Source organism: Protomyctophum parallelum (genome assembly GCF_964188405.1).
Source record: "Protomyctophum parallelum genome assembly, chromosome: 8".
Lineage (NCBI taxonomy): Eukaryota > Metazoa > Chordata > Actinopteri > Myctophiformes > Myctophidae > Protomyctophum > Protomyctophum parallelum.
Window position 1 is genome coordinate 35,706,586 of NC_139703.1, and position 22,685 is coordinate 35,729,270.

General features: G+C 43.5%; 1 protein-coding gene across 3 annotated transcripts in view; it reads left to right on the top strand.

Annotated features, from left to right (window-relative positions):
• Positions 1-22,685, top strand: part of atg7 (ATG7 autophagy related 7 homolog) — a 156,374-nt gene that overhangs the window by 97,975 nt on the left and 35,714 nt on the right. For all 3 annotated transcript variants that reach the window (XR_014569661.1, XM_083771700.1, XM_083771701.1), the window contains exon 18: positions 18,877-18,999. Coding sequence is in view for 2 of the 3 variants with exons in the window: in XM_083771700.1 (XP_083627826.1) it covers positions 18,877-18,999 (123 nt within the window). In the remaining variant the exon portion in view is untranslated. The remainder of the gene's footprint in view (positions 1-18,876; positions 19,000-22,685) is intronic.

Here is a 22,685-nt window from a genome sequence, read left to right on the forward strand (position 1 = left end):
TTGTAGTTCTACAGCCACAGTATAGTATACGGTACGCACAGTAGCATCCATGAAACATGCAGAAGAAACCACAAGCAGGCAAGGCATCTATCTTAGCATACTGTTCTTGATCTGCTGGACCACCAGATATCATCTTGTGCTGCGAGTTATTTTCCGTGTATATGCATATAGACCTTTGGCGGTTGTTGATGACTCAGCTTGGAGTGTGTGTGTGTGTGTGTGTGTGTGTGTGTGTGTGTGTGTGTGTGTAAGCCAAGCATCCTGCCAATGTGGTGTGTTTCTTAAGTTGTAGCCAGCACTAGAAGCCAAAGGCACTGACTCACCCCGGAGCTGATTACTCACTCTGACCCATATTCCTATAAAGCGCATCACGGTGGCGGTGACTGTGAAGGCAATGGACGACGCCCTCGTCTACATTTGCTACTGTATAGCATCTTGCTCTATCTCCGTACACAGTGAAAAAGACTCATCTTCGATGGGTTTGGTTTGATTTGATTAGACGATTTGATTAACCCATTTTGGTTGATTTGAGGTTTTTCAGAAAAGTTTCATGATTTAGAAGACATTTGTAGAATCAGGTAGAAATGGGTTAAACCTGTGACCATGTGTAGTCTAATAGTCTAGTGCAGCGTATCCCAAGTATTACTTGAATCCGGAATTATTTGAAAGCAATACTGCACCTTATGCACAGGTTACTGTAGTTACAATACTGCACCTTATGAATTATAATGGATCATTTAAGATTGCTATCGAAGAACTACACCAGCAGGCCTCACGTGCCATCTACTCCCTCCTTAGTAAATGTAGATCATTTGATTTACCAGTAAATGTTGCACTAGATCTTTTCGAATAATTGGTCTCACCAGTCATGCTGTACACAGAAAAAAATAGAAAAATTACATCTTAAATTTCTCAAGTATATCCTAAAAGGTAAAACTGCTACCTGTAGTAATATGGTGTACTGTATGGTGAGCTGGGGAGGTACCCAATTTGTATCTGTTAAAAAGAGACTTATCGGGTACTGGGCCTGGTTGATCGAAGGAAAAGAGAGTAAACTGAGTCTGTCTGCTTAACCAGTTCAACACAGGTGTACATGTGTCACCTTGGGTTGCACAGGTGAATAAATGATTGGATGACTGTGGTATGTCTTACATTTGGTTGGCCCAGAAATGTAATAACATTGACTGGTTGAAGTGAACTGTCGAACAAAGGTTGAAAGACCAGTTTTTGCAAAAGTGGCAAAGTGAACTCAATAGTATGACATCATGTGACATCTATGTTGAATACAAACAACAGTTCAAACTAGAAAAATACCTTCTATGTGAAAACCGTAAGTATAGACAGGCTATTTGCAACCTTATAGGCTAAACAACACAAGAATTCCAAAGGTCATCGGTAGATATAAAGGACTGGAAAGAAGTCAGAGGATTTGTAACCTATGTAATGAAGCCAGAATTGGAGATGAGTACCATGTTTTGTTGGAATGTAAGAATACTAGCATTATGAATTGTGAGCAAAAATAACTGCCAATTTATTTGTTTACCCACCCTTCTATGTTTAAATTAATTGCAATACTAAAATCTAATCTAAACAAAAAGTAATCTATAAATTGGGTGCTTTTCTGAAAAATGTTCTTCCACTGTTCAAATAAAGTATCGTGGCCTTTCTTAACAAACAAATAAGGCCACTGTTTTGTCGGGGTGTTGTTGCAGTCTATTGTTTGATAACACTCGCGTCTCTTCTTGCATATACTCAATCACTCACGGAGATCCGAAAGTTGTAGTTCATCACAAACATATTTATTTCTCCGTCAAAAATAAACTTAAGCTTTGAGCATATCTAATAAAACAATAAAGAGCCTGCGCGTTCAACAAACTGTGAGCTTCCCCGTCACATTCTCTCCCAGCAGGGAGTCACCTATATGTCATCAGGTGCCTAGCACCTACAAATCATTTTACAAAAGGGGAGGGGAAACCTCCATTCAGTCCATCAAATTCATAGCGTAATTATAATAATTTAAATGACCACAAAATAAATACATATCATAAAGCAGGCAATAATAATCAGAATAAATGCAAATCATCATAAATAGAAAATGGCTCTAACATACCAGCCCCGAATTGCTTATTACAAAGCAATTACAAAATAATACATCACGGAGCCATTCAAATGAAAGCATATAGGACACCTGTCCTCAGCATATAATATGCATAATCAAGTTCATATATATTTTTTTCCTTCTTGTTCATATTCAAGTCCGTTATTCAAGCGACCAAAGTCTGTATGATCCAAGCGAACGAGTGTGTCTAAGGTCCATATCCACCAGTCAGAGGTGCACTTGACCAGAAGAAGGGGCTTAGTAGGCTCAGTCGGCTGCCTCCAAGAGCAGACAGAGCTTGGTGACGGGTCTTTGAATGACGTTGGTCTTGGTTTTTACCAAGACGCTACGGACAAGTCCTTGAGGTCCTGGAAGGTTCTTGACGACTCGTCCCAGGGGCCACGAGTTCCTCGGTGCGTTGTCATCGACGATGACAACGAGATCTCCAGGGTTGAAATTTCTCCTGATTTCATTCCATTTGTGACGTTCCTGCATAAGTGGAACGTATTCCCTGGTCCAACGTTTCCAAAACAGGTCGGCGAGGTATTGTACCTGCCTCCATCTCCTCCTTGTATATTGGTCATCTTTGTGAAACAGCCCTGGGGGCATGATTGGGTTTGTTCTCAACTGGAGCAGATGATTTGGTGTGAGGGGTTCCAAATCGTTTGGGTCGTTTGTCACTGTTGTGATGGGCCTATCATTCATCACAGCCTCGACCTCGCACAAGATTGTGTGTAGAGCATCATCGTCCAGGATTTGTTCTTTCAGGACCGAATAGAGAATCTTTTTGACCAGTCGAATTAACCGATCCCACACTCCACCGTGGTGAGGTCCTGAGGGAGGGTTGAATATCCAGTCAATAACTTTTTTGAGCAGAGTTTTCTGGATTTTGTCATTGTCAGCGGTTTCACGGATTCCTCCAACTCCTTTTGTGCTGCAATGAAATTGGTACCATGATCTGACCTGATGGTTTTCACTGAGCCTCTGCGACAGATGAACCTACGAAGAGCATTAATGCATGCATCTGTATTCAGGTGACTGGCTACTTCCAGATGAACAGCACGGCTTACTAGGCAAGTAAAGATTACTCCCCACCTCTTGACATGAACACGGCCACGTCTCACCTCGATGGGCCCAAAGTAGTCTATACCCACATGGGTGAAGGGGGGAAGATTGGGTGTTATGCGATCTAAGGGGAGATCAGCCATTTTCTGCTCACCGGCTTTGGCCTGTAGTCGTCTGCAGAAAACACAGTTCCTGATGATCTTCCTTGCTGAAGAATTTGCACCGGACAGCCAATACTTCTGGTGAAGTTTAGAGAGCATGTGCCCTCTTCCAGCATGTCCAACTTGTTGGTGAATGCGGTTAATTATCAATTTAGAGACATGAGAAAGTTTAGGTAGGATCATTGGATGTTTGATCTCAGTTGGCATAGCCATCCTCCTAATCCTTCCTCCCACTCTCAGAATTCCAGCGTCAATGACAGGGTCCAGCTTGTAAATGGAGCTTCCTTTACTGCACCGTTTTCTTCTCTCCAGTGAGGACATTTCCTCCTTGAAATGCTGTCTTTGCTCGTAGCAAATAATGGCGTTTTCAGCATTTTCCAAGTCCTCCATTGAGAGTGCATGGGTTGAAGCCATTTTCAACCGCAGCATCTGGTCCTTCAGTCACTTTACTCTGTGACTTGACCTGAGTGAGTAAGTCTCTTTCCTCTTCTGAGTCATCTCCAGAAGAAGTTTCCTTATTTTCATCATCCAGGCTACAGCTCTCTTCAGGCTGTGCCATGACGAGTAGTACTCAATGAGCTTGCTTGTTGGAGTTTTGTCTGTCGTATTGGTGACAATACTGGAAACAATTGCTTCTTTCCTAACTTCAGGGTCCTCTGAGAGAACAGATCCAAACTCTGGAGTTCTTGGCCATTGTGCTTCAGATTTTCCCAGAAACTCTGGTCCTTGAAGCTATGTTTCAGAACTGAGGAAGGAGTCAATGTTCAGTCCTCACGATGCATCATCAGCGGGATTTTGTTTGGTGTCGACAAACCTCCACTGGCTAACTTCTGACAGGTTATGGATCACTGCAATCCGGTTGGCCACAAAGGTGTGGAACCTCCTGGTCTTGTTTCGCAGATATTTCAACACAGACTGGCTGTCAGTCCAGAAGGTGGATAACTGGAGCTCTATTTGGAGCTCTGATTGAAGCATTTTGTCCATCCTTACAGCCAGTGTCGCTGCAGTGAGTTCCAATCTGGGAATCGTTATCACTTTAAGAGGAGTGACTCTTGATTTCCCCATCACAAAGGCGATGTGAACTTCATCTTTGCTATTTGTGAGCCTCAGGTAACTTGCAGTTCCATAACCTTGTTCGCTTGCATCACTAAAGTGGTGCAATACTGCAGTTTCCACTTGACCAAAGTTTTTTGGTTTCACACATCTGTCCATTCGAAACCTGGACAGCTGGGCTAGATCTTTGAGCCATTGCTGCCATGGTTTTGACAGTTCCACTGGAACGACCTCATCCCATCCATATTTGTCCTTACAGAGCTGCTGAAGGATTTGCTTCGCCTTCAAAATGAACGGCGCAAGAAGACCAAGGGGATCATACAATGAGCTGGTAGTAGAGAGTATTGACCTTCTGGTAAGGGTGCTGTTAACAGCAACACGGAAACTGAATATGTCACTCTCAATGTCCCAGTACAGATCGAGGGCTCTTTCATTAGGCAGCTTCTCCCTGTCAAGATCCAAATTCTTGATTTGTTTTGCCTTGTCATCGTTAGGGATAGATGCCAGAACCTCTCGACTATTACTAACCAATCAATTTGAATCCACCTAGAGAGCAGATTTGTCTCAGGTCTTTAACAAGCTGTATAGCGTGTTTCTCTGTCGCTACAGACTTGAGACAGTCATCAACTTAGAAATTTGATTTGACTTTGTCAGCTATTTCTGGGTCGAATTTCTCACGGTTGTCATCTGCAGTCTTTTGCAAAGCAAAGTTGTCACAGGTTGGAGAAGATACAGCGCCGAAGAGATGAACTCTCATTCTGTACTCCTCCAAACTTTAGCTGGTGTCGCCATCTGGCCACCACAGAAATCTGAGCAGGTTTACGTCCTCTTCTTTAACACGCACTTGGTGAAACATGCCCTCAATATCTGCCATAACAGCGATGGGTTCCTGCCGGAACCTGAGCAGAACACCAATGAGCGAGTTGGCTAGATCGGGGCCCTGAAGGAGTACCTTGTTGAGTGATGTACCTTTTATAGGATGATGCGCAGTCGAAGACCACACGGATAGTTCTCTTGCGTTTATGGTAGACACCATGGTGTGGTATGTACCATAGTTTGCCATTTTCCTGGTGTAGCTCTTCTGGAGGTACCTTTTCCGCATATCCTTTCCTGATGATGTCACTCATGAACTCCTTATACTCGGCTGCATAGACCTCATCCCTTTTTAATTTCTTTTTGAGGTACAATGCTCGTTGTTCAGCCATTTGGTAGTTGTTCGGCATGATGGTATTCCGATCATGCAGTGGCAAAGGTAAGTGGTAGTGACCGTCTTTGAGTGTAACAGAACTGGATGCAATCTGTGTGAACTTTCTGTCATCAACCGACATCTCCCTTTTCTCATCATACTCCTTCTCTGGGAAGTCATGAGCATATTGTTCTTTGAGAAGGTTCTCAATGTGAACAATTGAGATGCGATTCACTAAGGCCATAGGTTTCTCATCCACAGCAGTGGAAGCATGAAGTGGTCCATTCACCACCCATCCTAACAATGTCTTCACTGCGTAGGGGCCGTTCTTCTGACTATTGATTTTCCATGGCTCCATAGCCTTTGGAGTATTCACTCCAATGAGAAGCTCCACATCAGCATCAATTTCTCTGACCTTGATCTCCTGCAGATAAAGCCATTTATCAAGATCCGTCTGGGTAAGTATGTTTCTTTTTGTAACAGGTATCTTGTCTTGGGTGTACAGATTGGGCAATGTTAGGTATGTACCCCCTTCCATATTGCTTACTTCTAGGCCGGTCAGCTCGAAGCTTTTCACAGTTTTCTCTGCTCCCATAGTCTGCAGGAGAACCTCAGTTCTGCGTCCTTTAGCTTTAAGCTGCCTCATGAGCTTTTCTGTACAGAATGTATCTGTACTACCTGGGTCCAGGAAGGCATAGGTGAGTACACTCCTATTTCCACTGCAAAGTTTCACGTGAACTGGCACTATAGGAAGTATGCAGTCTTTACCAGCCCTGGTTCTTTCACCCTCTTCAAGTGACACCAGAGCGATGCTGACAGACGATGTTTCCTCCTGCCTCACATGCTGTTCTGCCCTATTAGATTTGGCCATCTCTGGTTTGGCTCTATGCAGAATAGTAGGGTGTTTGCCCTCACAAATCTGACAGGTCATTCTTCGTCTACAATTACGGCCCAAATGTCCTACTCTTAAACATCCGAAGCATAGGCCCTTTTCTCTGAAAAACTGAACTTTAATTTCATGCTCCTGTGCATTCAGTTTCTGACATTCAGATAAAGGATGCTTGCCTGTACAGTAGAGACATGAGGAGTCGTATCCACCAGACAGCATGTTGCTTTTGCTGGGTGACTTTTCAGCTTTGTTGTCAGGTACTGCCACTGTAGTAGCAAAACTACTCCTGCCTGTAGATCTGCTAGACTCCACAGCAGTTCTGGGTCTTTGAAGTCTTCACATTGGCAGGTGAATCATTAATGTCACCGTAAAGCGGGTCTTGCAGTATACTAGCCTGCTTCTCCATAAATTTAAGCAAGTTGGTCAATCTGGCTCTCCTATGAGTCTGTTCCAAAATGTCACAAGCTGTTGCTCTCCATTTTTCCCTTTTATAAGGCAGCTTGGACACAATCAGTTTCAGGCTAGAGTTCTTATCCAGCTCCTCTATATCCTCCAAATCTCTCATTGCATTACAGCAGCCTCTCAGATAAAGCGCATAATAGTGCAATGCATCTCCGTCCTCTGCTTTAATAGAGTTCCAATTCAGAGCTTTTTCCATATAGGCGCTTGCAATCTTCATGTCATCACCAAAATAACAGGGTTTTGGCCTGAATGTAGCCTTCGTTAGCATTCATGTGAAGACAGCTCCTAACCAATTCTTTGCAAGGCCCGGAGGTATATTGTTCCAAGTAATATAGCCTATCTTGGCGGCTTTTTGTTTTTTCCTCAATAGAATGTTCAAATGACCTCATAAATGCCTGGTAATTTAGAGGGTCGCCATTGAAAACTGGGATTTCTATAGAGGGAAGTGATGTCATTTTTTGCTGAACAATCAGTAAATCAGCAATCTCATTTTGCCTCTGTATTACAGTCAAGAAGTTGTCATTGTTTGAAACTCCAGTTCCTGTCCCAAATCTCATTGGTTGCTGCTGTTGGGTCCTGTCAGTTGCTACTGGTGGTTCTGGTGGCCCTGGGCCACGGTTTGACATTCCTTGAAATTTTGTTTTCTGTCTGGCTCCAAGTGAATAAGCCGGATTTGGATTGATTGGAAATGGCTCAGCTGGGTCAACTGTTGCATTTGCCTTTTTGGTTTGACTTTCCAAATAATCATTCATGGCATCATGTTATTTTGACTGTGGTATTTGTGGTTGTGATTTAAGCAGTTCTGATGGTGGTTGTGAACTGGATTCAAAATCCGCCAGGACTTTTAATTTGGCGTCATATTCAGCCAGGCTGATATCCAGTTCCATTTGTTCCATTCTGGCTTGTATTTTAGCCTGCTCAATAGCCTGCTCCATTTCTAGAGCCTGCTTTCCCTTTAATCCTGATGCCCTTATAAGGAGTGCAGCCTTATCTGCCTCAGCCCTGAGTCGGGCTGACTTGAGTGACGAAGTGGTAGATTTAGTTGATTTAGCTTTTGATCGTTTTGACTCATTTGACACATTTGAGGCACTGTCATGGGGTTCCACAGTCATTTGTTGTTTTTGTTCATTTACCCACATGTCAACGTCATGCAAGAACTCGTGAAACAAGTTTAGTTTTGGTTCATACCATGCATCATTATCCTCCTTCTTTGTCTCGTGAGACAGGAGATTTTGAACCAACCCATGATAGTGAATGAATTCATCCAGTGACATTTTAAATGAGGCAACATCATTTTGAACCTCTTTCACATTTCCACCAGGTACCAGCAAAGTTTGAACCTCTCTCATGAGTGCAAACACCAAGTTTCCCTCTGCGCGTTCCACTTAGTGATTTAACATCATCCTCCGCCACGGCGGGGTCAACAGAAACCTCCTCTTCCATTGTTAAATATAACGTTCTCCACACAGTTTGAGTTTGATCAAAGACTTTATTTGAGAACCTCCCTTTGATTTGTCAGTCATATGCAAAGCATTCCTTCATTTCATTTTGCTTTTCATTTAGTTTCATTTCAAAGCATCCATTTTATTATTTCCCAACATCAGCGCAGCATTTATTTTTCGTTCCAATTAATTACAGCGCATCAGCACGCAACATTTGCTTTTCGTTTAATTCACTCCAATAAAGCAACAGCGCATCGGCGCAACATTTCATTCATAATTTGAGCAGCAGCTCCTTTGTTTGGCTTTTATAGCCTTGGGCTAGGCTACTACTCACGGCCCGTTCAACTTCAAGTCCAAGGTGAGGTTGTCGTCAATGTCGCCGTTTCCAAGCCGCTTGTAGTTGTGAAATGTTGCCGTCCTTTACTACCGCACCATGCAGAGTTTGTTGACTAATATCGTGGCCTTTCTTAACAAACAAATAAGGCCACTGTTTTGTCGGGGTGGTGTTGCAGTCTATTGTTTGATAACACTCGCGTCTCTTCTTGCATATACTCAATCACGCACGGAGATCCGAAAGTTGTAGTTCATCACAAACATTTATTTCTCCGTCAAAAATAACCTTAAACTTTGAGCATATCTAATAAAACAATAAAGAGCCTGCGCGTTCAACAAACTGTGAGATTCCCCGTCACATTCTCTCCCAGCAGGGAGTCACCTATATGTCATCAGGTGCCTAGCACCTACAAATCATTTTACAAAAGGGGAGGGGAAACCTCCATTCAGTCCATCAAATTCATAGCGTAATTATAATCATTTAAATGACCACAAAATAAATACATATCATAAAGCAGGCAATAATAATCAGAATAAATGCAAATCATCATAAATAGAAAATGGCTCTAACAGAAAGCCTTTCGATATGTATGTATTGTGGCAAACCAGGGGAAACAGCCAGGCCTATTCCCCACAGAATGAGGCTGGGGGAGGTGATAGAGGGATTATATCACCCTGTACAGGTATTGCAGCCAATACACTGACACGAAACAAGACAGGAACGCCCAAAAACGTCACAGCCGGTTTTTTAACAAGACAGGAACGCCCAAAAACATCACATCCGGTGTTTTACCCCGGGCAGAATTTTCTATGGCTGCCAATGCAACTTTTTCCAATCCTTAATCACATACGGCAAACACCTATGCCGATAATATCTAACTTGCGGAGGTAACGTGCCTTGTCCGCGGGCAACAGATCTTTCAACGTATGGCATTGCAAATACGTTAGATAATCGCTACTCTGCGCAATATTGTTTTGAAAATGCCGCAAATTGCATTGCAGTGAACGAGAGCAAATCACAAATCTTACCCCGGGGGGTGGGCGGAGCCGCGGAGTCGCAGCTGACGCCCCTCCCTCCGCTCTGATGACGCGTTGTTATGTCAATGTATGGGAGCCTGGACATGGATGCACCTGCAGCCAGTAAGGCAACTCAACTGGGCAGACACTTGGCCAAGTCCGAAGAGATAATTGAACCCAGCAAGGTGCTCACCAAACAGACGGCCGACGACGACATTGAGGTGTACCTTGAGATTTTTGAAAGAACCGCAGAGAGAGAGCTAGTGACTACTTTAGTTGGGGGAGAGTGCTGTAGGCTCTCCCTTGTGGAGTTCAGTCGGATTGAGATATCTCCCTCATACCAGCCTCCTCATGAACAGCGTGATTCCTCCTTCCCCACTCCTCCATTAGTTCAAACTGACTCACCAGACAGCTTGGGCGTCGGCTCTTTAAAAGCTTCTGGTGATTGCCTTACTGGCTGTAGGTGCGTCCATGTCCAGGCTCCCATTGGCTGCAATACCTGTACAGGGTGATATACTCCCTCTATCACCTTCCCCAGCCTCATTCTGTGGGGAATAGGCCTGGCTGTTTCCCCTGGTTTGCCACAGTATGTATATTGTGTAATGTTTTTTTAAATATATTTTTTATCCCACGTTTTTGTAACCCATTTTTCACCCCTGTGTCAATCATCTAATGTGATCCTGGGCTCTACACACCCTCCACCAACCTAGTCCCCATATATGTGGGACAAGGGGAGAGCAACGGACTTGAACTCATGCTTCCTTCATGCCTGAGTGTCCAAGTTGCTCCTTTACACCTGACAGGGGGGAGTTTCCCTGGTTGGACGTGGAAGGAACACGTTATTCCAACCAGTTCCTTTCCCCTCCATCAGGCGCCCCGGCTGGCCACGGGGAGGCAGTTTAGTGACCAGGATTTATTACTTGCGCAAGCAGAGCGCACAAGTAATACTTTTGCCCAGTCTCTTTCGCCGTGACAGCCAACCCGCCATTTGATGTTTATGCAAAAAAACATCTAATCTGTGCCTGTTTTGCTGGGACCAGATTACACAAATGACCATATTTCTTACTCTACTCAACTCAACTCAACTTTATTTATATAGCACATTTAAAACAACCATAGCTGCCACAAAGTGCTGTACAGTACATAGGTAAAACAGTAAGTAAACACATAGACTAAAAACACAGAATACAAAGACAACACACAAAACAAGAAAAGGAGGGGGGGAAGCAAGTTCAGGAACAGAGGTCTCATGCTGTGTTAAAAGCCAAAGAATAAAAGTGCGTTTTCAGTGAGGTTTTAAAAATGGCCAGAGAGGGGGCCTGCCTAAGTTGCAGGGGAAGTTCGTTCCAGAGCTTGGGGGCAGCGATTGAAAAAGCTCTGTCCCCTCTAAGCTTCCGCTTCGCCCTCGGGACCTCTAGCAGCATCAGGTCAGCTGACCTGAGGGAGCGGGCGGGAGAGTAGGGGTGGAGGAGCTCAGAGAGGTATGGAGGGGCGAGACCACTTAAAGCTTTAAAAGTAAAAAGCAGAACCTTGAACTGGATTCTAAAGTTCACTGGCTTACGTCATCATTGAGAGCTAGTCATACGTATACTATATACATAATCAGTAAAAATAAAATAGCAAATTGTGCCTGATCTGCTGGGACCAGAGTACGTGGTGTGTATATGTATGACTAGCTCTCAATGATAACGTAAGAAATATGGTCATTTGTGTAATCTGGTCCCAGCAAAACAGGCACAGATTTGATGTTTTTTTGCATAAACATAAAATGGCGGGTTGGCTGTCACGGTTTTTGGCGCAAAGTAACCACAGTATACCGCTAATCAACTTACAACTACATACTCTATATAGTATATGTATACGTATGTCTTACGTCATCATTTAGAGCTACTCATACGTATACTATATACATAACCAGTAAAAATAAAATAGCAAATTGTGCCTGATCTGCTGGGACCAGAGTACGTGGTGTGTATTTGTATGACTAGCTCTCAATGATGATGTAAGAAATATGGTCATTTGTGTAATCTGGTCCCAGCAAAACAGGCACAGATTTGATGTTTTTTTGCATAAACATAAAATGGCGGGTTGGCTGTCACGGTTTTTGGCACAAAGTAACCACAGTATACCGCTAATCAACTTACAACTACATACTCTATAGTATATGTACCGGTATATGTATACGTATGTCTTACCTCATCATTTAGAGCTAGTCATACGTATACTATATACATAACCAGTAAAAATAAAATAGCAAATTGTGCCTGATCTGCTGGGACCAGAGTACGTGGTGTGTATTTGTATGACTAGCTCTCAATGATGACGTAAGAAATATGGTCATTTGTGTAATCTGGTCCCAGCAAACCAGGCACAGATTAGCTGTTTTTCTTGCATACGCATAAAATGGCGGGTTGGCTGTCACGGTTTTTGGCGCAAAGTAACCACAGTATACCGCTAATCAACTTACAACTACATACTCTATATAGTATATGTATATGTATACGTATGTCTTACGTCATCATTGAGAGCTAGTCATACGTATACTATATACATAATCAGTAAAAAATAAAATAGCAAATTGTGCCTGATCTGCTGGGACCAGAGTATGTGGTGTGTATATGTATGACTAGCTCTCAATGATGACGTAAGAAATATGGTCATTTGTGTAATCTGGTCCCAGCAAACCAGGCACAGATTAGCTGTTTTTCTTGCATACGCATAAAATGGCGGGTTGGCTGTCACGGTTTTTGGCGCAAAGTAACCACAGTATACCGCTAATCAACTTACAACTACATACTCTATATATTATATGTATATGTATACGTATGTCTTACGTCATCATTGAGAGCTAGTCATACGTATACTATTTACATAATCAGTAAAAAATAAAATAGCAAATTGTGCCTGATCTGCTGGGACCAGAGTACATGGTGTGTATATGTATGACTAGCTCTCAATGATGACGTAAGAAATATGGTCATTTGTGTAATCTGGTCCCAGCAAACCAGGCACAGATTTGCTGTTCTTCTTGCATACGCATAAAATGGCGGGTTGGCTGTCACGGTTCAAAATGAAATCAGGATATTAGAAAAAGTAGAACACGTATGTATACATGTAAAAGATAAAGATCTATATATCATTCTTATGTACAGATCACCTAAAACAGACCTTTCGAAATTAAACACATTTCTCGAAAACATGGTAAAGTATCTATCATCTCCGACTTCTGCAATTATGATAATAGGAGATTTCAATGAAGACCATAATACTGAGAAAGATAGAAGTATAAAGACCTACATGTCAAGATTAGGCTTTAAACAATTAAATACAAATCCAACTACAGATTACGGAAGTATTTTAGATCATGTATATTTTAACAAATGTGAAAGTATTATTACAGAAATTGAAGTTAGAGACACATATTACTCTGATCATGATTTAGTATTAATATCACTATAGTCCAAGATGAAATACATTGAAAACAATTGACAATTTACAATAAGTAATACAATAATTATACTGTATAATATATTTTAATTCAGTTTATATAAAAGAAAAATCATCACATATCAATGATTTATTTTTCTTTGAAAAACTTAAAAGGGATCTAGAATATATCTACATCGATATAACTGTATTTCTTATATAGATAGAAACTTGAACCATACTTAATAATACTAGGTGTTTACATGCATAAAGTAGATAGGTAGCAAATAGTTACACCTAATAATTAGACATTTCAAACGTTCCTTCACAGAGATACTGAGATTCCACAGTTTACAGAATAATTATACTGTATAACATATTTTAATTCAGTTTATATACCTTTTTTTCTCATCACATATCAATGATTTATTTTTCTTAAAAAAACTAAAAAGGGATCCAGAATATATCTACATCGTTAAAACTGTATTTCTTATATAGATAGAAACTTGAACCATACTTAATAATACTAGGTGTTTACATGCATAAAGTAGATAGGTAGCAAATAGTTACACCTAATAATTCTACATTTCAAACGTTCCTTCACAGAGATACTGAGATTCCACAGTTTACAGAATAATTATACTGTATAACATATTTTAATTCAGTTTATATACCTTTTTTTCTCATCACATATCAATGATTTATTTTTCTTAAAAAAACTAAAAAGGGATCCAGAATATATCTACATCGTTAAAACTGTATTTCTTATATAGATAGAAACTTACTTAACCATACTTAATAATACTAGGTGTTTATATGCATAAAGTAGGTAGGTAGCAAATAGTTACATCTAATAATTATACATTTCAAACGTTCCTTCACAGAGATACTGATATTTGACAGTTTACAACGGTCGAAAGTACTTGCGCGCTCTGCTTGCGCACTAGTTGGCCATTTATGGCCTACTAGTGTGCAACAAGCAAGTATGCACTCGACAGAGTGCAGTTCTAGTTGTGTAATGTATTGTATACTTCTGCATTACTTATTGGTGTAAGTAATCGGTAAAGTAACTGAGTTACTTTTGAAATGGAGTAACTAGTAGCAGTAACTAGTCACTGCTTTTCAGTAACTAGCACAACACTGCTGGTTAACAAAGTTATGTTATATACAGATTGCAGCTTTAACACCAATAATTTTACTGTGTATTACAGATTAACGCGGCTACTAGATCTGATATATTCTGTGGTGTTGTTGGACAAGGTTGCAGGGTAGGGGTCCAAGTAGGAAATTGCAAAAAAATAATAAAAAAAGCCCACAGATTTGCTTTGGTTTGGAGATATTTAGTTGTGGAACACATTTTGTTGGTCCAGTCCGTGGCGTTGTCACTGGTCCCAGAACCACCCCATGCCGCTGTCTTGAACACAGGCCAACGTGTTCCTTCTAGTGAGCAACTCTGTGTTCTCAGAAACAGCCTATCCTGACCTGTGTGTTTACAGCTGAGGTTAAGCCCCCCCCCCCCTCTCCCCGGACCACCCAATATGTTTAAGGGGGCTCCAAAGGCTCAATACACGTACAGTCAGCGCGATATGTTCAGTTAGATGATAGATTAACGCTCGCAGCTTCAAAGAGATGCTACTGTCACGTCACGTCAGGCTCCTTACTGGACTCCATAAGAACCCAGGATCTTGGGGTGGTTTGCATGTGTGTGTGTGGTCATATAGGTGTCTCTGTGAGAGATTATAATGAGATACTAAGAGAGAGGCATGCGCGTGCATGGGCGTGTGAGTGTGTGTGCACTCTGAGATAGGAGGCGTGCGTGCACACTGCACACATTTATGCAAAATGTGTAGCACGCTGAAAGATATGATCCGGTCCAGATGTAAGCAACTCGTGTGTTTGTTTCTCGGCCTAATTGGCTGCATCTGTCAACAGGCCTGAATCACTACTGAGAACCATTAACGTCTGTTAAAAAAAAAATGAAAGAGTCTTGTTAAAAGTTTGAATTATCCACAGTGGTCTGGCGTGTTCGTTTTGTTGCCGGATCTTTATTGGTCACGTCCCTGTATGTCTTCCATCCATCCATCTCATCAATCCATCTTCAACCGCTTATCCGTAGTTGGGTCGCGGGGGCTACAGCTCCACCAGAGTGCTCCAGACTTCCCTCTCCAGATCAACATTAGTGACTTCCTCCTGGGGGATCCCGAGGTGTTCCAAGGCCATAGCGAGTCGATGCAATCCCTCCGTCTCATCCTTAGGTGTGCCCGGAGGTCTCCTCCCAGTGGGACGTGCATGTAAATTAGAGAAACTTAGAGGTTGGATGGCACTTACACACACCTTGAGAGCGCAAAATCTATCTTGGAAGGGCCACCCATGTTTCTTCACTAGTCTGATCCAGAAGAACACAGTTTGCCGGCCACTGCTACAGAGCTGACAATGAGGTTATATCTTCCCTTCTTCTCTGGAGTCCTGCCTCAAAGCAGACCAGAGGTAGAAAACTGTCGTTCCCTGATGTCATCGCTAGGGCCACATGCATCAGTAAGCAGGAACTGGGGATGTCGATGAAGGCCTGGAAAGTCTGGCGTGGCATTGTGAAAACCATGATCTCGACCGCGGTCGAAAAATTATGTTGATGATGTCTTCCGTGTATGGCTTCCAATGGTGCAAATGGAGATGAGGGCATCGAGCTTTATGGTCGCTCGGGTTAAGTACACATTTTAGGTACTTTACTGGATTATTTCCACTGTTTGCACTGTACTTTTACTCCACTACATTTATTTGAGAACTTTAGTTACTACTACTACTTACTGGGTTAAAATTACAAAACATACAGTAACCACTTCAGCCCTATACACATTTCAGCCATTTGAAAATAGCCGATCTTGTAGATCGTAGAGCTTGTATACATTTGAAAACTTGTGAAAGGGACGTTCTGCAATAATGGGTGCTTTCTACTTCAAGTACATTTTGATAACAATACTTTTGTACTTTTATTTAGTACATTTTGAAATCCAGACTTTAACTTGTATCGGAGTATGTCTATATTGCAGTATTGCCACTTTTACTTAAGTAAAAACATGTTTCCACCACTGCCTGTGGGAAGCCAGGGTGACTTGTGCAGGTTGGTCAGGGGGTCTGTTGGTCAGGGGGTCTGTTGAGAGGCGTGCAGTCTCCCCCTAGCCATTAGCTTACGGCCCAGGAGTTCCAAACTTTTAATTATCCCCACCTGATCACATCAGATCTGACTTTCTAGCGTAGTTCAAAACCTGAAATCAGAAATCACAATCAGGATTGGGGAATCACTCTGATGTTCGATTAGATCAGGATGGAAATCAAATCCCAAACTGTAATCTGGATCAAATCCTCAACATCGCTTAAAAAAATAAATCTGGATTTCCTTGATCCCACTGGAGGGGATTTTACAATGAATTGAAACATGTTTATAAATGTGAGTAGTACATAATTTGTAGCATTTATGGCTTTCTTCTTTTCTTACCTTAGTCCCACACATACCCCCACACTCCCCCGTCCGCCACCTGCAAACCCCCCTCCACCCCCCTCACATCTGGATCAGCGTCATTCTATCCGGAACTTCCTTTTGTAATACCCCGGACAGAAATTGGCTGGATTGTCTGATCCTGGGATCACAAAATATAGGAGCTTCAAAATCTGATCCGATCAGATGGGGGATTATTCAAGTTTTTAACGTATTTTCCCATGCATTGCATCCGTCTACTGTACGTCCACACTGCTTTTGAAAACAAATCATGTCACCGCCCCGATATATCACTCGCTCTATAGCGAATGGCTAGTCTTTCAGGTTCCTCGTGCCAGATCTGATCTGGGGGAAAAGAGCACTTTCAGCATCGGTGCACCTGGTTCTTAGAAGCTCTTGCAACGTGATCTCAAACTGAACGCCCCCAGTACTCTACCTATTGGCCCTTTTCGGAATTGACTTAATAACCATTCATTACCTGTACTGTAGTACAGTATGAAACCGTTTTAACTTAATTGTTGTCAGCTGCATATTGTCTTTCTTTGGTGTTCTTATGCCGTTATTTCTTATCGTAGGCGTAATCTCGGCATCGTTGCAATTGAGGAGTCTCCCTCAGCGGTCTCTCGGGAGAGTTTTAAATGAAGTGTGTGTGTGTGTGTGTGTGTGTGTGTGTGTGTGTGTGTGTGTGTGTGTGTGTGTGTGTGTGTGTGTGTGTGTGTGTGTGTGTGTGTGTGTGTGTGTGTGTGTGTGTGTGTGTGTGTGTGTGTGTGTGTGTGTGTGTGTGTGTGTGTGTGTGTGTGTGTGTGTGTGTGTGTGTGTGCGCCCCTTGCAACTTCATCACAACACTATCATGAGTGGATGATGCACTTTTTGGGGGAGGAGGAGGAGGGTATTTCAGAGTACCTAAACCCTATAACATTGTGAGGATTTTGGGCCGTTGCCGTAATGGATCCGTTGGGTGGAGGAAGTGTGGAATCAAAGAGAGAGGAGACCAGAGGAGGTTGAAAAGGTGAAAGAGAGGGAGACGTCAGTCAATGTTGTATTGTGTTCAGTGTGTCTGGCTCCGAGGCTAGACGCCAGGTCAGTCTACACACATGCACGCGCACACACACACACACACACACACACTCGTATACAGTACATGCGCACATGCATGCTCGCACGTGCACACTGACCGGGCATTGATGTCTTTTGGTAGCAGTAACCCTATACACCTGCAGTGGAGGGAGGGGCTGAGAGCTGGCATGAAAAGCTCTGGAAGGGAGGTGGAGTGTGTGTGTGTGTGTGTAGGTAGGGGTGTGTGTGTGTGTGTGTGTGTGTGTGTGTGTGTGTGTGTGTGTGTGTGTGTGTGTGTGTGTGTGTGTGTGTGTGTGTGTGTGTGTGTGTGTGTGTGTGTGTGTGTGTGTGTGTGTGTGTGTGTGTGTGTGTGTGTGTGTGTGTGTGTGTTCTCTCTCTCTTTGGGGTGCATACTTAGTTTAGACTAGTCATTGGTTAGACATAAGGTTGGTGAGTGGTGCGTTAAGACGACTTGATTAAGGTTGGTGAGGGGTGCGTTAAGGGTTGGGAGAGGTTTAAGGTTAGGTCTAGGTGTGCTGCCCCATGGGAGGTGAGGGTTTGAGATAGGTTGTAGTTGTAGGACTAATGACTGGTCTAACCAATGACTAGACTAAACCAAGTACTGTCTAAACTAAGTACTGCACCCGCCCCGTGGGAGGTGAGGGTTTGAGATAGGTTGTAGGACTAATGACTGGTCTAACCAATGACTAGTCTAAACTAAGTACCCGTATGGCCATTAGCGATATCTCTTGGCTGCCTGGTGGGATGCGGTGGAGATTTTTACTACTTAGCTACTTCTGTTTTTCCGTCTCCCAAAATAAGTAGTAGAAGAAAAAGCTAATGTTAGCATCTTTCTCCAGAAACGTTAATATTGTAATTGCGATGCTGTGCAAAATCAGAAATCAGGCCCAATACCTTGAATGTCTGATCATCACCAAGGACAGTGCCGTAGTTTCCGAGAAAACAGCGTCTAAAGATTGCCATTAATGACAGATGTAGTCACTACGACCACAAATGTCCCAAGAAACTAGCTAGCCTATCCACCGAGTTTGCTGCACTCTGGGAAAACAGAGCAGCTGAATTATTTGTTTTGATTAGGTGTGGAGTGGTGCTCGTTCGAACCACGGCTCGAATGCTGTTTCAACCAATCAGATTGCTTCCTCCTCCAACGACCTGTTGTTTACTTCCCCTCTAGGTCCTGGAGCACTACGAGAGAGAAGGGTTCCACTTCCTGTCCCAGGTGTTTAACTCCTCGCACTCCTTCCTGGAAGACCTCACCGGCCTCACGCTGCTGCACCAGGAGACCCAGGCTGCAGAGGTACGTGTTCACCCCACACACACTGCAGAGGTAGGACACGTGCACACCCCACACACACTGCAGAGGTAGGACACATGCACACCCCACACACTGCAGAGGTAGGACACGTGCACACCCCACACACACTGCAGAGGTAGGACACATGCACAACCCACACACACTGCAGGCAGTGGACATGTGCACACCCCACACACACTGCAGAGGTAGGCCACGTGCACACCCAACACACACTGCAGGCAGAGGACACGTGCACACCCCACACACTGCAGGCAGAGGACACGTGCACACCCCACACACACTGCAGAGGTAGGACACATGCACAACCCACACACACTGCAGGCAGTGGACATGTGCACACCCCACACACACTGCAGAGGTAGGCCACGTGCACACCCAACACACACTGCAGGCAGAGGACACGTGCACACCCCACACACACTGCAGGCAGAGGACACGTGCACTCCCCACACGCACTGCAGAGCTAGGACACGTGCACACCCAACACACACTACAGGCAGAGAACACGTGCACTCCCCACACACACTGCAGGCCTAGGACACATGCACACCCAACACACACTGCAGGCAGAAGACCTGCAGTGTGTGTTGGGTGTGCACTGTGCACGTGTCCTACCTTTTACAATCAATTTGAATAGATCAGTTTGGTTAACGACTGCACGCCCACACACATGGACAAGAGTGATGACGGCTGTACACACGTTGAGAGTGCTTCATGTTTATAAAGGTTTGCCTTCTGATAAAAGTTGCCTCGATCATATACAAATACAAAGTCAACAATTCACTTTCAAGCCAAACTGTTTCTGATTGTTTAAACGGTTCCTTTTGGTTCAGATGACAACAATGTGTTTGCTTTACACATGTTTTAAAAAAGAGCAGGTTGTCCATCCTTGTACTGTATTTATATAGTGTGGCTCCCCACACACACACAAAAATGCGTTATTGTAGTTTTATTATGCTGCTATTGGTTGTCCAATAGAAGCAATGTTTTCAGAGATCTATGCGTTAGTTTTATTACGCTGCTGTTGGGGTCCAATAGCTTTCAGAGATCTATGCGTTATTGTAGTTTTATTATGCTGCTGTTGGGGTCCAATAGCAGCAATGTTTTCCACAGCTCTACCTTCCCAAATGACTCTTGTTGCCGTGGAAACATAAGGTTGGTGTCTTTGGAACAACTACTGGCTCTCAGTTCAGTTCCAGCAAACATCCTGGATAGTTTATGATGGAATATGGGTGGTTTTCCTCAAGTCTCCCTCCTGACATGAGCAAGAGTGAATGAGTGCGTGTGTGTGCGCTCGTGTGCGTGTGTGTGTGTACGTACGTGTGTGCGTGCGTGCGTGTGCGTGCGTGCGTGCGTGTGAGTGCATAATGTGTTGGGGGCCGTGTCTGGTCCTGTTGAGCTGTGGGAAAATCCCACGTACTTTCTCCCTCAACTCCCACTCAAAACAGAAGAGGCACACAGATGGGAGGAGGGGGGGGGGGGGGGTTGGAAAGAAAAAGAAAGATGGCGTCGAGAGAGGAAAAAGGGGGGAGTAAAAGAGGGAGGGGGGGAAAGGAGTTGGAGGAAGAGAGAGAGAGACGTGAAGTGGGAATACTTTGATCTCCCTCTGCCTCTCCTTTGCGTTCTCTGTCGTCCCTCTCTCTCTCTCTCTCTCGAATAGTTTTCATTTAGTTTTATTCACATTTTAGTCACCTGGAATGTTTTAGTGTTAGTCTAGTTTTAGTCGACTAAATATCACCAGATTTTAGTCGACTAAATATCAATATTAATTTAGTTTTCGGCCGTGAAAAAAGGTCTTTTTTTTTTTAAATAATTTGTATCCCACGATTTTGTAACCCATTTTTCACCCCTGTGTCAATTATCTAATGTGATCCTGGGCTCTACACACCTTCCGCCAACCTGGGGAGAGCAACGGACTTGAACTCATGCTTCCTTCCATGAGTGTCCTTTACACCTGGCAGGATTAATGCATGTTTTTGTGAGGGTATACCTACCCTAGGGGACACGGGGAGAACATGCAAACTCCACACAGAAAGGCCCTTTCGCCAACCCTGCCTCGGGTATGGGCACATGTTGTGAGCTCTCCTTCTCTCGCTGCCTCCTGATATATGACCTGTATCTTCTCTCTCACAAAGGGAGCGTAACCCATTGGTTTCTACAGACCCCTTTTGAAGTTCTGTAGTCCTGCGAAAGAACCGCTGCGAGTGAATCCGCAACCAGTGTGCTATTGGTGTGAATAGGAGCAAGGGGTGGTCCGTTCATTCGTTACCACCCATTTACAAGCCCCGATAACCTGCATAACCTGCTTTATCATCAGTTAAAGACCAGAAGAGGACTTTAAACTAGCGATTGAAAACATACTATAGTCTTTAGTCTTTAGTCTTTTTTCAAGTGTAAAGTCTGGTCAAGACTTCAATGGAGTGACATTTATTTCGCTGGCAGAGGAGTAGGAATCGTCACTGGGCCTATTAACACATTCAGACCCTACGGCGTGTGGAAACGTCATAGCTAATCCAACCCACTGATTGCGATGCTGTGTGTTCACGTCCTAGCGCTTTTTCATTAATATCAAACGGAAAAAATATATTCAGATTTTTTTTTTTTTTTTGGGGGGGGTTGGCCTATACTTCTGCAATGTACTCCTTGCTTTGAGCACATGCACGCTGCCAATCACTTCCCTGTTTACTGATCAGGAAGAAGAGCTCTCCATGGTTTTACAGAAATTTGGCATCGGTCTAGGGATGTCAAACTCAAATACACAGTGGGCCAAAATAAAGAAATTGGTACAAGTCGAGGGCCGGACTGTGTTTCAGAGGGGTAGCTGAAAGTTGACCACAAGTGATATACATTCACTGCTGATCAATAGTGAAGAGAAGACGCATGCTTGCGCTTGCGGGCCCTCGATATGTGACAATGCACTCGCAGTGCATTGTGGGACTTGTAGTATGATGGTGGTCCGTGCAGTATACCAGAGGGCCAGTTCTAATACTAATTAAATATCATCCCGCGGGCCAAAGATAATTCATTCACGGGCCTGATTTGGCCCCCGGGCCTTGAGTTTGACATATGAATCAATTATGAACCTCACATTTATGCATGTCTGCTCATGTGCGAGTGTGTAGTGTAGTGTGTACTGTCTTCATTTCTGACTTCAACATGCTTCTCGCCCGGAATATTAACACTTCTAGAGAGACTTTATCGTAATGATCACAAACATGATTGCACAACCCGTGTAGGCTTTGGTATGACACTCCACACGTACCCATAATTCACTCTTCCTACTATCCCTCTCTCTCTCTATCTCTCTCTCTCTCTCTCGCTGATGAAATGTATTGCAGCGTCTGGCATGAGTGGTCCTGTTCTCGACCAGAAGACAGATTGTTTTGACTGCCCAGCCCACCAGCGCCACAAGTCTTTGCGCCTGTTTCCCCGTACATAGATTATCTACTCTACTCTACTCTTTATTTATTTTTTCGCTTCCCCCTAATTCCAAGAAGGGACACACAAGTTCTAGTCATGCTGCTGAAGATTCATGAAAACATATCATTACTTATATCATGTGGGGACCCACTAGACCCGCCTGTGATTCACTGTGGGTCCCGACCCGTATAGCAGGAATGAAGCATTGGTCGGAATCGATGCTAATTCTGGTATACAATTGGAGATTT